This window comes from Drosophila ficusphila, unplaced genomic scaffold (assembly GCF_018152265.1).
Source record: "Drosophila ficusphila isolate 14025-0441.05 unplaced genomic scaffold, ASM1815226v1 contig_286, whole genome shotgun sequence".
Lineage (NCBI taxonomy): Eukaryota > Metazoa > Arthropoda > Insecta > Diptera > Drosophilidae > Drosophila > Drosophila ficusphila.
In genome coordinates, this window is record NW_025064189.1 from 583,052 (window position 1) to 597,693 (window position 14,642).

A 14,642-nucleotide genomic window follows, 5' to 3' on the forward strand; every position below is an offset into this window, starting at 1 on the left:
TCCCCGTGCAAGTGAAGTGATCATGTCTCGAGGAGCTGACACCCGTTTTGACTTTTGTCACCGCCACCGGCGCCTAAACTAATCAAAGCAACTAAGACTAAAGCCGAACCGAAACTACGACTACAATCGCCGCTGAATATCAAAATGCAATCAAAATATGCAAGCCACGTAGATCAGGAGAGAGGGACAAGGAGGCGTTCAGAGAGCGAGCGGGGCCGTTCTAGAAAGAGAAAAGGGACATGGTGGTGAATTAAGGAGACCGAACTTTAAATACCCTTACAGGTACATACCTAATTTTGGAATTAATTACTACGCAACTTTAAGGTACAGAAAAAGCAAACTAATTAAGTACATAAATAACAATAAAGGGACATATAAAATATTTACTATTTACCTTAAATTAATAGAGTTGTAAATTTTTCTCCCAATACCATACAACCACTCTCCAAAACTAGGAATACTCTCTGAAAGGGTACAAAAACACCCACTCTCTCGCGCTCTCTGCCGATCGCCGGGAAGTCTTAACGGCAAGTTGGGGCAACAAACATTTCATTCGTGTTCGCAGCGTTGAACAGTACGGTTCACAGGAGGAACGGAACGGAGTGGAACGGAACGAAACGGGGAACGCGACGGAAACTAGTTGTTGCTGTTTTTTTGTCCGTGTTTAAAAAAAAACTAAAAAATAAAGTAACACTTAAGCAAAGTCCGCGTTGTAATAAATTAAAAATCGTTCGTCGTTTTGTGCGTGTGACCACTAAAAGTGCCCCGATCGGAGGATTTTAATAAATTCAATTAAGGTCCCCAAAGATCGCTTTCATTGTCTGACGCACACGCGTGATGCACAAATGAAAAAGTAAAAAATAAAATAAAAGAAAAATCACAGCAAAAAGAAAGTGATTGACTGCACAAGAAAAAGAAAAGTTCCTTACCTCCTAAAGCGAAGTGGAAAACAGAAAGGAGATAACAACTAACGGTTAGTGCGAACTTCAAACCGAAACATAAACAAAAGTTGTAGCTATCATCTAAATTGTTTAACATAATCTATACCCTACTACCTCACTTAAAAATTCAAAAAGTACTCAATATCGACAGTTGATATGCTGATATTTTAGTAACCAAACCACCCCATAAGAATTTGAAACAAACTCATACGATTTCGAATGACACTAAAATTATGAAAAAAGATGGTGTTCACTGTAATCTGTGTTTACATCATTAAAACCGATTCCACCTGAGATAACCAATCAATACAAAATTACATAAATAATATATACTCTCCGATCATGCATTTCTATTTACATATTACTTTCCAATTAAACGTTCATTTATTGCCGCTTTGCTGCGCTTCAATTAAAACAAAAACAAATCGTTTAATTTCTGTATTTTTTTCACAGGGGCTTCCACACAAAAAGTTCCTTGTTTATAGAGATCATTGTAATCAGCGCAGATCGAAGCCATATATAAAATGATTTCACACAGTCCGCCCATATTCAGTCACAGTCCACCCGTTAGTTTTCTGGCGGACTTCATGAGCGGACATCAGCGTCAATCGTTAAAGTAAGTTTACAAAAAATATAGACATCATAAATAAATATTCCCCCAATTGTGCTAATTTAATACTGAATTGATTAAAGTGAACTCACGAGTTTCGGCAGCCAATCGAATAAATTAAATTAACAGAAATCATTGAAAGAGTTTTTGTTTGAGATGGTTTCTTTCCATGTTTAATTTGTAGTGTCATGTTTTAAATCGAACACTTTTTTATTTTCTTATCGAATGATAAGAAGCCAAGAGCATTTTCTGATACATCTTAAAAGAATTTCAACCTGTGTACGTGCTAATGAAAGGAAAACCTTTTTTTCGATAACATTGTCAGATTAACTGAATTAAAAAAAAAAATTACGGTTCCGTTGATTTATAACTAACTTCTGATATCAGTGATAATGAGGGGATATCAAAATACTTAAACAAAAATGTTTAACAATAGTTTCGAAATACCCCAACATAACCTACATCTGTTAAACAAACAAGTCATTTGAGGTCTGTTAAAACTAAACTGTTTACAAAATGGAAAAACAAAAACCGACATTTGAAAGGGCTGATGATATAGAAATACTTAAAACACTTGTTCCAACTGTCATCAAGAAACATTTGATCAAAGGCGGGAAACGCTTCTGCTCACAAAAAACCCTGAGAATTTTTCAAGAACAGAGTGAATGCAGGTACTAAAAATATTCGCGCGACTAAGGCTCGTTGTTGGTTGACAACAGATTACCGAAATATGAAAAGAAAGCATCCAAGATCAAGGCAAGGCAGACGACTGAACCAAAACAAACACTTCTCGCCAATGCTGGGGTGATCTTTTGCTGGTCGATCCGAGGAGATTTGGAGAGTAGTTCACGAGTCGGGAAGATGACGCCAAAAAATCTCTCGCTTGGCGACAATTTTGCGCGTGGCGCTTGACAACATTTTTTTTCTCAGGGGCACACAAGTTGCCCAAAAATTATGACAAATTGGTGAACCACAAAAAAGGGGTAGACCTGTACATATATAAATTCGAAAGCAATTGATTCAATAAAACCAATTTGCGCGCTTCATTTGCTGCACGCGCTGCATTTCTGTCATGTTTGTAGTGTGAATTTTATTTTGGGGAGTGATAAATATACAATAACCAAAATTTGAACATTTTATAGCAAGATATATCTTTGAGTTTAAGCTAAAAATAACTAAATATATATGTAGAATATGGCCAAGCAAAACAAACCAGCACAAGAAACAAGCAAAACGAACCACAGAATTTGTTAAAATAAATCAGTTGGATTAAGTCTTAAAAACGAAACTTATAACAGTTGTAATTCTCCAAAAAACTCTACTGGGGGACTAGAAACTACCTACATTTTTTATTATAACACGTGAACGGCGTGCCGTTAAATAATTCCTAACACTTTAACTAACTCAAGTAACTCTGTTGTGAATACGTCAAGACACTTAACATTTTACAGCGCGATTTTACAACTACAGACTTTGCTTTGTATAGTAGTTTACCCCACCCAATACTCGAAATCACCTACGTAACTTTGCGTTTTTTGATTTAAAACACTGAGCATTTTTAAGTTGCCAACTCAAGCACCTATTAGCAAAAAAAAAGTGGTGATAAGAGCAGATGGAAAAGTTCCCATAGCCAGGCCCACGCCGAAAAAGCCGTATCAGCATGCCACCAAAATATGTTCATCATGCGAAAGTCCATGCGTTTCCCATCGAACCTTATCAACCATTGACTTTTAGTTTTATGAATGTCTAGCCGAAAAATTATGATAACTGAAAACGGGATGTGAACTATGCCAAATGAGTAAGGCCAGCGCGTCTATCCAAAAATACATTTTCGGACGTGACTCACCGCAGAACCCAAACAAATATGCTTCATTCCCATATAATATGAAAATCCCCCACGGCAAACCTAAATCTATTGGGCTGCGCAACTTCGTAGAGTCTTATCAGCGATGTTTCTTTATAGACAATATACTACCACGTATCAGCTGAAGTACAAGTACAAATACGAGTAGTACATAGGCCTTCTACGGACAATAAAGACAAACATTGAGGCAGTGTAAAATTAAGCCACCACTCTTATCAGGCATGATAAAAGCCAGCTTGATGCGTATATGTCCGAAATAAAAGACTGATCCGAGGATTCTTCTTGTTTCTTTAGAAGACCAAAAAAAGATCAGAACGAGATTGGTCAAAACAATTTGAAGATAGCTGCCACCTGCTGATTTTTCGTACACAGAAATTATATTTTCAATAGCGGTGTGAAAAAATTAGAAAAACAAATAACGAACAAAGAATTATTTGGATTAAAATTTTTAAAACAAATCAAATCTTTCAAATATATTCACATGATAGAAATTTTATTTTTAAATAATGTTTTAAAAAGATGAAACTAACTTTTCTTTGTATTTTCAGTTACAATGACGAGCCCAACAGAGCGTCTCGCTACTGCCGGCCCCAAGTGATAACCCTGGCTTCCAAAGCCATGGTCAACAACGCCTCGGCGGCGTTCCAGGGCCAGGGTCCCAGTCAACAGAAGGCGGGTGCCACGCCCCTTGGCGTTGGCAGTCGATCCGGAAGGAGTTACCTGGAACGCATGGCCTCGGCGCCGCTGCTCAACAATCAGCCCAAGTCCTGTCTCAGCCGCAAATCCTGCCTGCACAAATCGCCAAGCAGCACGGCCAATTCCGCGGATCTCTCGCCAACGGACAGTGATGTCACGGACAGTGCCAGCCATAAGTGCATGTGCAGCAAGGACAGCGACAGCAACGGACCCACCCACTGCGAATTTAGGTAAGTGTGCGTTGGCGATAAGATTACATAATGGAGGTAACTCGATATGGCGACGGCGAACCGATCAAGAAGGCCGTAAATGCCTGAGGGTTCAGTCACTTTGACGTCAGGCCCTCGAAGATAATGGCGCCGCACTTACTAAACCGCCAACTTAACTAGATGAAACTTTTGTGGGCCGTGAGTCTAGGTAATTGTGGTCAGAACGGGGTGTATCAACCCAGAGCTGATTCATTGAGTAGTTGGATATCGAGTGGGGGGAAAATCTTGTGTATAACCAGAGAAAGCGGAGTAACACTAGGAGCTTCTCGAGGTTTCATTTGGTATCTTCACCAAGTAACTTGGTAGTTTGTGGCTAGAAAGAAATCGAAAGAGAAACTAATGTAATCCAAGAATATAATTAGTTCAATTATAACTTGAGATTTGTCATTTAAACGGGGACTCAATGGTACCAAACATAAACTGAATAAAACATTAAAAACATTAAAGGAGATAATTTCTAATAAGACACCAAAAGAACCGCAAAATGCCATTTCCGCTACAATAATTTATAAACAAAGATTAATTGCTTATAGGGCATTTACAATAGTTTAAATTCAAAGAACAAGAAAATGTGTTGGCATTCGAACAACTTTCCCACAGACGTCATAGCCGAGCACATGTCATTTGTTGAATAAGAAGGGAAAGCAAATTGCATACATGCAAAAAGATCATAAAATATACTAGGCAAGTCACCTTAGCTATATATTTAAGAACATGCAATATTGCAAAAACAAAATATAAATTATCTAAATGACGGCTAAAATCTGCCGAAACGAAAACACGCCACTGCATCGGGAGCCGAGGAGCTATATCTAATATATCTCAGATAAAAAACCGCACGTATTAAGACTCAAATCGGAATAGACTTCCATTTAGTATAGACCCGAACGGCAAGGCGCCATTAATTTGGTTTTGCTCATCCGTTTCTCCGATATATATAGGAAATACTTTCCCGATTCATATGCAGACCATGAAAGTATTTGGGTTATCGATGTCTCAGAGATATTCTGTAAATGTATTTTGCTTTCAACGAGCCCTAGAAATGCTTTCCTTCTTTGCACTTGAATCTGACATTTTGAGAAATTCCTAAAAATAAAAATACACACGCCACGAGATATATGAAATAATTTATACGTACATTTGCGTCAAAGGCGAGCACTATTTTTATTTGGGCAATGTCTAGACGAGACTTCGCTTCGGGCTTAAAGCTTCACAGCTCCTCAGATGAATGCAATTACCCGTAATATTATCAATGTAAACCAGACGTGTGCTCGTTGCTGTTGTAGATTTTGTGTACACTTTGTGGTTGCCTATTTTGTATGCCTTCTTTTATCAGTTACGAAATCCACTGAAAAAAAAAGAAACAAGCACTTACAACTTTCATTGCAGCTTAATTTTTTAATAATAAACAAATTTGTATTACTAAATATTTATTTAATATAATAATACATTTAACCAAATATATTGAAAGTGAAGAGGAAATACTTTTTTTTATAATAACAACATAGTAATATCCTTACGTCGGACTACATTAGTTGTCAAAATATTAAGTTTTCAAGGATCGGACATATTCACAAGATCTGAAATAATCATAAATAAATATAAGCTTTTAAAACAGTCGCATTTTGATTGCTTAAAGACTCATCCATCACCTTCCAAAACTTCCCGCATCGAACTGTCACTCATCGAAGCCTCCCGCCCTCTTTTTCCAATCGCATTTGACAGCCTATGAAAAAGCTTTCCTCTTTCTTAATTAGCCCCCAAAAATCATCAAGATCAAGCATCAAACGACGCAGACGGGTCACGTCAAGGCCGAAGAATTATTAGGCTAGAAGCGTGATCGCGTTTAAAGCGAAAGGCGTCATTAAATAAAATACACAATTTTTTCGGGTGTAACGTAACTAAAAATATTTCAACATTACAAGCCTCGGAATACAAATGCACACAGACGTAAGGTTATATATAGAGATGGGGAGATATGTCTGATGTTCATGCAAAGATCACGTGAATCGATCAGAAATGTGAGGCTCGTTCAGATGCGTCTGCTGTAAAAATGTTGGCGCACAATCAGCCGAAAAATTTAAAAGAATTTCGTAAATTTACAACAACGTATTTTCCCTTTTATTTCATACGTAGAAAGTAATAAAGAAAATCGAAATCTACGAAACGAAAATTTTCCCAGTAAAAACTATTTTGAGTCTCTTACTATTTGGACTTTGGATGTGCGTAAAGGAAATTTCCGAAAATTCTGAACGTAAGGCGTAGGCAAACTTAAAATGTTGTTTTTGCAAATGAATAGGAAAACCTGAAAATTTGGCAATAAAAAACACGGAAATGTCTTGACTTATTTTAAAAAGTTGCCCAAATGTAAGGCCAACTACAACGGCCATCGAATCTGACCCATGTAAAAACTTGGACAGTTCTAGGTGAAATCATTTTGGACAGGTTAATGACACAATAAACGGGGGGACTCGAGCAAGGTCTTTGGATTGAAAACTAAGGAAATTAAAAAGTATTTTTAGGCATAATTTTAATTTACCCGAAATGTTTGGGGATTTTAAAAAGCCCTTTTACTGAACGAAAAAAACTCGTTTCTCCTGCTGCCATCAACGAACTTAATGCGGCTTGCATATTGAGGAGTTTACAAATTTATTGACTTGTAAACCGGACCCTCAAAAATAAATGTGGTCCGTAATGCATACGGAATTGTGGTTGCTTCTCGGTGTTGAACAAATGCAGTTGATAGTCGAAACTCGTTTCCCTTGGTGAAAATGTAAGCCAAAGTGGGGAAAATGAATGGAAATGTAAATGAATATTTTATTATTTTTTTTTTTTTCGGCTGATGTCTTTTGTAGTGACACGTTTCAGGAAAGCGATCGAGAAAATAAAAAGAAAAAACGAGACCCGTCTGCGGTCTCCGATTTCTGGTTGGTTTCTTGGGCGTTGAGCCCACACACCAGATAAGCGATCGCCTTAAAAAAAAAAAGAAACCTGTTGAAGAAAATGCAGCAACAGCAGGCGCACACCACCACCGATCATGCCCCCAATGCGTGATCGTCGATAGTCGTTTCGATCCAATCCGATTCGAACTGAATCGGGTGGTACGATCTCCGGCAATACAGCCGGCGTTCAATAAACAGAAAGCCACCAGCCACCAGCCACCAGCCACCAGCCAGCCTGCCAATAGCCAGTTCAATTGTTGGCTATTTGTACTTCTCATATATATTTAGCACTCGATGCGTTTTCCCCCACTCTCTTCAAATATGCAGACCAAATAAATGGTGCTCTGTGTGGGGGGCAATAAGTCGCAGGTCTGTTCTAACTGACGGAAACTTTTCGATTTCTCAGCGTTAGTTGAGTTATTTCGGTTTGGCAACAGAGAGAGCTCATAAAAAGCGGGCCCCTAACCAAGTTGATAGGCCAAAATTAGTCTCAGTATCTTATCGAATTTATGGCCAACATATTAAAAACAGCGTTTACCTTAGCTACAGTTGACTAACAATATTTAATAATAAATTTAGAAAATCTCCAGGAGTCTTAAAAACAGAAATTCTTCTGTAAGGTCTGAATTTTTGTGTACGAAATTTGCTCTCTGAAAATCGTAAATCATTTATGGTGATCTTTAAAATAATTACTTAACACTTCATAATTATTATCGTCCACACATTTAAGGTGAAGATCTGCACGGTTTCAGAATAATAAATTTACGATTCCGAAAATGATACACCTATTAACAAAATTTATAAAAACAAATTCCAGTCTTTTGACAGACTCCGTGAAATTTTTCCTGTTCATAAATTTCAAATTTTTTTTTTGTCATTTCCTACGTTTTGAATCACGAGTTATCCTACATATTTGAGTGGGGTGTGTTTTTATTTACATTTAAGCCAAAGACTCGTGGGAAGAGTCGCCCAATAAAAAAAAGAATACAGAAAGGCAAAAAGAAAAGTAGGCGTGTTTAACATATAGATTAAGGCAGATCTTTTGCCAAAATGGTACGTGACTGCTAAAAATAAAACAAAAAAAATATACACTACACATTACTCTTTTAATGACGCAGGGAATTTTTCGGGAACCATATTGATTTAAGAAATGAAATCGTTCCCAGAAATGAAGTTTTTGAGCAGGAGGAAAGGTGCTTTTTACAATGTATTAGGGTTAGAAAATGCCAAGCAATTGGCAGACAATAAAAAATCTTCCTATTTGGCAATAAGTCTTAAAAAATGCATTTGGCAAAGACGCAGTTAGCTAAACTAAAAGTCAAAACAAACCAATAAAATGAAACTGTATAGAATTAAAATAGAAATCTGCCCAGCGAAAGATGCCGAGTCAATGACCACACAGCAATATAATAAAGATTTTCAAATGGGGGGTCAAGTCAAAGTGATAAAGCCCGGGTCAAATCTACGTTTAATAATATATATTTAAATAATGAATAAATAATTTATAATCTATTGGGATGTACTCATTGGATGGTGTTTCTTGTATTTTTTTTGCAGCCGTGGCCCCAAAAAAGCATGTGATTTTTGCCGACGATGAGGGTCTATCGCTAACCGAGGTTCGTGTGATGTCCGAACCCTCGAACGTGCCGCCCTATTGGAGCATGAAGTTCTTGGAGCAGATAACACAGGGGCTGGTCAGTCCACATCCTCCAGATCAATGGACAGTGGACTTCAAACAGCCAGCTTCAGACTATCTATCATTTAGGTGAGCTAAGGAAAAGTACAATCTCCTAAAACACAATTTTTAACACATTTGTAATTTATAACATGATCACTTCTAATGTTTATATTTTTTATTACAGACAAAAGATAGACCGGGATTTTGTTTCCCTTGAGAATGTGATCGTTAAGGACGAGGAGTCGATTGTGGTGGGCACCATCAAGGTGAAGAACATCGACTTCGAGAAGGAGATTATAGTCCGTGTGACCTGGGATGATTGGAAGAGTCAACAGGACATCTTCTGCACATTTGCCAGGGCCTATGGACCGGCCACTTGTGCCCATGTAGTCTTCGATACATTCTCCTTCAAGATCACCTTGCCCCCATCCTCCAAGCGCCTGGAATTCTGCATCTGCTACCGCACCAACAACACAGAATATTGGGACAACAATGATGTGAGTTCAAAACAAAACAAACTAAGAGAAATTACAGAAATATTAATAATTTAAATGTTTTTACAGGGTAAAAACTACACCATCAGCAAGCGATCGCCCTTTTACTACAACGCCTTGTCGCCCTACGATAAGGGTCAGAATCGCAATTCGAGCCAGCAACTAAGGTCCACCCTGACCGATGCCTTGGCCAAGGTGCAAGACCAAAATGGCTATAACCAGGAGCCCCTTACGCCATATTGGTAAAAATCGCCTGGGAACGGGATTGGATTTTCCTGACCCAAGCGAATGAATAAAGTTTCTCATTTAGGCCACATGAACAGAAAGAGAAAAGGATTGGAACAGATTTAAAATTTAGAACACCTTCGGTGACAGAAAGAAAGAGAGAGAGTCCAAAAGATTTTACCACTTACAAAACTTTTTTGACTTAAGCTAATACCTGGTACAAAAATCCCAATTTAAAAGTGCCATTGACTTGAGGATTACTCAATGATAAATGAGATGGAAGGGCTTATAACTACTTCTTCTATGCAAAAGCCCGAATTTGTATGTTTTGTCTTTAATCGACTCGATGGAATTTCTAAAATCGTAACTTCTATGTATACTTTGAAAATGTTTTATGTTCGATTGTAAAGAATTTTTGGAAACGAAAGATTTATATGTTTACCTGTATGCCTGTGTGATTGTCTACATCTATATAACTGATATTAGATTTATGTAAACTAAAAACGAAAAAAAAAAACCATAAAAAACGAGAGGAGATAAATTTTGAGGCGTGAAGCATCCAAGCAAACCATTGTTTCGAAATTTTCTGCAATTGCAAAATAAAGAAAACAAAAACACACATTGATAAACCACACAAGAAAAACTAAAAAAATTTAGTCCCTAAGTTTTTATTCGTTTTATTATTTTCATTTTATATTCTTTTCATTTCATTATACAATTTATTCTTTTTGGTTATTTGAAACGCTAAGACTGAAATGGCTTGTTATGGAGAAGAAAACACGTCCTGCAATATATTATAAAATAAAATAAAAAACCACAATTCGCATCATCACATAACAGACAACAAAGTACTTTGTCCTCATTGTTCTGTGTGATCCAGATCCCCGATATATACACCTAACTAGATCTAAGTGATTTGTACATACAGAAGCAAAAGCAAACAATATACCAGAAAATTGCCTGTTAAATACATTTATATACATATGAATTTAGTTATATAAAAACGCATAGTTCGTAGTCCTTAGAGGTTATTTAGTTAGTAAGGCGCCCAACGGACGAAACGTGAATGAATCAACTATATATGTGCCCATATATAAAACGTACTCTTTAATTATTTAGTTTTTAAAGACCTTATGACACAACGAGCCACTATATTGTCTTATTCAGCTCAATGCTCATAAACAAAATAAATATTTTTGAAAAAATACTCTTTGTTTTTTAATACATTAGGTAAAATATGAATTTACCTTTCATTGCCAAAAAAAACTTATTTGAAGATAATTTATTAGTTTTTTCAACCCAAAATTTGTTTTATCACTTCAGACCCGAAATAGTCACAGGAAAGTTAATAATGTTCATCATTTTTTTGCTTGGGACTACCTTGCTAATAAAAATCGTATAAAACCCCATTTTCAATGTCAGGAACAGCACTTGTTGGTCATAAGGTTATCTCCACGAGACTTCTGACGTGATCGTCGCCACTAGCAAGCTATAACCAGTTCCCGATAGATAGAAAAGATTAGAAAATGCATCGGGGTAGTGTTTTTATAGTTTATAATTTAATTTATTCAGAGTGCTTTCTTGGGTAGCGGGTCAGACAATTGAAACAGCATAATATCATATTCGCATGTGTGGCCTTTTTGGGGCGTGGGGCAGCGGGCTTTGAGGGGAGGGGAGAACAGGGGGCTGGCCATCAAAGGTACAACATACGGACATACTTTCTAGACACACATAGGGTTAAATATAGCACATAGAATTAGAGTGTATATGGAATTGAATACTTTGAACTTGAGTGTAGCTTAGTTACGTGGTTACGTAAGACAGAATGTTTAGCGACTAAAGTTAGATAGATTCGCATTCATAAGAGTGAAGGTAAATAGCTGTGTCAGAGAAATGCGTATAGTATTGTTTCTGGAATGTACATGTGCAATGGCACACACGCAACATTGATGTATTGTTGTGAAGATATAAGAAAATGGATTTTTGTCTATACAGAAATCGAAAATTCGTTAGAAAGTAAAAGTATGTTGCTCCTGGGTCTGCCCACAATTACGCCAACTAACCGACTCTGGCCTTAAGGTAACCGATTCGACTTTGCAACTTTAGTGCTGCTTGGCCTTCAGGCTGGCGGGCATCTCTGGTGGTGGTGGACGGGGAATGCCGAAGGCGACCTTCACACCGTCGTAGATGAACCATTGCAGCGCGGTCAGGGTACCGATCATGATGATACGAGGCGTCAATCCGTTCCACATTCCGCTGAAGCCCAGCGACTTGGCCACGCTCACGGCGCTGGCTCCCTTGGTCTGGTTCAGTTTGGAGACCACCACGTCGGCGGGATGCGACACCACGGCGCAGAACACACCGGCGATGTAGCCAGCGGCGAAGGTCACGACCAGCTGCTCGCCCTTGGAGCAATCGGCACGGGGCTTGGGCACCACATACCTAGAGAAGATTGCGTCATTAGTATTGATTCAATATTTGAATGAGGTTGGTTAGGCATTATTGATTTGCCCTGGTTTTCAAAAATAACAATTTTTCACATTTACTCATAAGGCTTTGTTTCAACGAGTCTGTTATAAAGAAAAGCCAGACATTTAGTAAAAGTCTCATAACGAATATTACGTTTCAAGTTATGGTAAAAGTTGTTTCTTATCAGCAAAGAAGATAAAAAAACATTCTTTTGATAAATGCGTCAGACCTTCTTATCTAAAAAATAATTTGATTATGAAGACCTTGAAATAGGAAAATTAGCAAGTCACTTCAAGTGAAATTTTAAAGATCAATGCGTATGAATTAAGTTTGGCTTCAGTAAAAGTTTAATCAATTAGATTTTTTGAGTTCTGTAAATTGGCGTTTCTTTTTATCTGGCAAAAAACGTGTATCTTTATCCTTTTTTTAGCAAATGTTTTTATCGCAAATATAATCATTTATCAGTCTGTTCGGATTCTAATAAAACCATTTAGATTCGAATAGGTGCAAAAAACAATTCTTACTGATTAAAAAACGAGGAATACCTCGTCATTATGAAAACCAGTGCAAATCCGCTAAGCAATCGTTACTTACTTGTAGAGCAACTCCACGGTGCGCTCGAAGCAAGCGAACTTCATCATGGTGTATGGGATCTGTCGCATCCACAGGGGAACCAGACCCTTGTAGAAGGCGTTGATGCCCTCATCCTTCAGCATCTTGGGCACGGCCTCGCGGAAGTTGTTGGCGAATCCGGGAACGGTCTGGATCTTGACCTTGGCGGCCTCGAACGGAGCCAGGGCGATATCGGCGAAGAACTCGGCCGAAGCGGAAGCAGCCAGATACAGGGAGGTGCGGTAGAGGTAGGCGTTCTCCTCACCGATGATATCAGCGTACTTCACTTTGAACAACTCGTACAGACCGAACTTGCACAGACCCTGGAAACAAAAATTTAGTTTGGTTAAATATTTCACGTTTACGATTAGTTTAATTAGTTTGTTTAGGTTGGTCGCTAAATGAAGTTTTAGCTGATATAATTAAACATAAACTCTTTAACTCAATAATTTACCATTCGTTCATTTTTAAATGACTAACTTATATGGCGGTTTAATCTGCAGAAACGTTTCGTATGCAAGGGTATTATATTTAATAACTTTTGTGTTTAATAACATAACACGAATTCTTTTTGAACAATTTTGTGTATGTATGTCAAGAAATTTTTGTTGTAATGCTATAAAGAATGTAGACTTTTATTGCCATAAGTAGAGGTGCCAGTTATAGCAGAGTGTTATAATTATTCTTCCTCAAATCCCTCACATCAAAACATTAAATCGATGTGTTATCACTTCTTGTATCTGTTTTCCACCCGGAAGTTTGTAATTGGGGTCACCTGACCAAGTCACGAGCGAAAGCAGATATAATCCTCTCCAAGAAGATTATGCAACCGCAAAAACGCTGGAGTCCCCGTTTTCTTACCTGAGCCGAGTATCCCAGCAGGGTGGGGAACCATCCCTTGGCCAGGCCACGGGCGCCCTCCTCCGCGACGGTGACCTTGAATCCATGGACCAGATTCTTGTACTTGGCCGGGTCGACCTGCAGACGGCACTTGACCAAATCCAGGGGGACCACGAAGGTGTGGGTGGTGCCGCAGCTGAGGATGCCACCGATTCCACACAGAGCGAAGTACTTGTTGCTGCCGAATTCGCAGGAGTCCTGCTGGTTGGCGACCGGAGCGGCGGCGGCGGCGATCTGGCGACCTTCAACCGGCTGGGGATCCACTGCAGGGGCGGCGGCATCGCATCTTGCCGACGTGAAGGGGGTGCGGAATGGCGAGTTCCGGGCAGTTTCAATGAAGCTCGAGAACATCTTGTCTTTTGTTCTGGATGTGTTTGATCGGCTGAAAGAATAAATAAACGACGGACATCTATTAGTTACGTACGAAACTTAGCCATGTGCTTTATCTAATTATATATATCGCTGGGGCAATCAGCTGCTTTTCGCCTTTATAGGTTACATAACGGCGTGCCGAAAATTCCGCGCACTTACGACAACTCTGTATTAAAACAAAAATAAGATGCGGAACAAATACAGCAATTTTGTCAGAATCCAGGAAAATGTACCGAAACGGCTAGCTTACTTCGATTTTGCTTTAACACAATCTTATGCAATTTTTCTACCCTTGATTTTCGCACTTACACTTCGTCAGCAACCTTTTTCGGCTCGTGGGCGGGGATTCAAAGAATGAGGGGGGAGCTCACAGCTGTTTGGCGAACTGCCCGCAATACCAAAGACGAAGAATATAGCGGGCGTTATTTTTGGTCAACCGCGACTGGTCACACTTAGTTTGAGTGAAAAAAACCGAAGTCTACGACTTTTTATTATTTCTTGGGACAAGGGCGTTGCCAGACTTCAAACCAGGGGGAAAACTTTGATGGAACTCCACCGCGGACATCAACC

At 38.6% G+C, this 14,642-nt stretch overlaps 2 protein-coding genes across 3 annotated transcripts; one reads left to right on the forward strand and one right to left on the reverse strand.

Annotated features, from left to right (window-relative positions):
* The first annotated feature begins 536 nt into the window (after positions 1–536).
* Positions 537–10,926, forward strand: LOC108086927 (protein phosphatase 1 regulatory subunit 3B). The gene is made up of 6 exons (XM_043207826.1): positions 537–973; positions 1,395–1,557; positions 3,964–4,331; positions 8,880–9,087; positions 9,185–9,497; positions 9,564–10,926. The coding sequence occupies exons 2-6, from the start codon at positions 1,466–1,468 to the stop codon at positions 9,738–9,740; spliced, it is 1,158 nt and encodes a 385-aa protein (XP_043063761.1). The 5' UTR covers positions 537–973; positions 1,395–1,465; the 3' UTR covers positions 9,741–10,926.
* A 330-nt stretch (positions 10,927–11,256) lies between these two features.
* On the reverse strand, positions 11,257–14,507 carry LOC108086928 (phosphate carrier protein, mitochondrial). 2 transcript variants are annotated; one of them, XM_017184032.1, is made up of 4 exons: positions 14,382–14,507; positions 13,662–14,082; positions 12,783–13,123; positions 11,257–12,161 (listed from the first exon to the last, which is right to left on the reverse strand). In XM_017184032.1, the coding sequence occupies exons 2-4, from the start codon at positions 14,049–14,051 to the stop codon at positions 11,822–11,824; spliced, it is 1,071 nt and encodes a 356-aa protein (XP_017039521.1). In that variant the 5' UTR covers positions 14,052–14,082; positions 14,382–14,507; the 3' UTR covers positions 11,257–11,821. The 2 variants fall into 2 exon arrangements, with proteins under 2 accessions (XP_017039521.1, XP_017039522.1); XM_017184033.2 differs by lacking the exon at positions 14,382–14,507 and adding an exon at positions 14,232–14,323.
* Between the last annotated feature and the right edge of the window lie 135 nt (positions 14,508–14,642).

Bases quoted from the DNA above. Each gene is read 5' to 3' on its own strand.
- LOC108086928 (XM_017184032.1), bottom strand. From the start codon at position 14,051: ATGTTCTCGAGCTTCATTGAAACTGCCCGGAACTCGCCATTCCGCACC. The intron at 13,124-13,661 runs GTAAGAAAACGG...TTTTGTTTCCAG, and splicing joins TGCTGGGATACTCGGCTCAG to GGTCTGTGCAAGTTCGGTCT. The intron at 12,162-12,782 runs GTAAGTAACGAT...AATCTTCTCTAG, and splicing joins ACCGTGGAGTTGCTCTACAA to GTATGTGGTGCCCAAGCCCC.
- LOC108086927 (XM_043207826.1), top strand. From the start codon at position 1,466: ATGATTTCACACAGTCCGCCCATATTCAGTCACAGTCCACCCGTTAGT. The intron at 1,558-3,963 runs GTAAGTTTACAA...TTGTATTTTCAG, and splicing joins CATCAGCGTCAATCGTTAAA to TTACAATGACGAGCCCAACA. The intron at 9,498-9,563 runs GTGAGTTCAAAA...ATGTTTTTACAG, and splicing joins AATATTGGGACAACAATGAT to GGTAAAAACTACACCATCAG.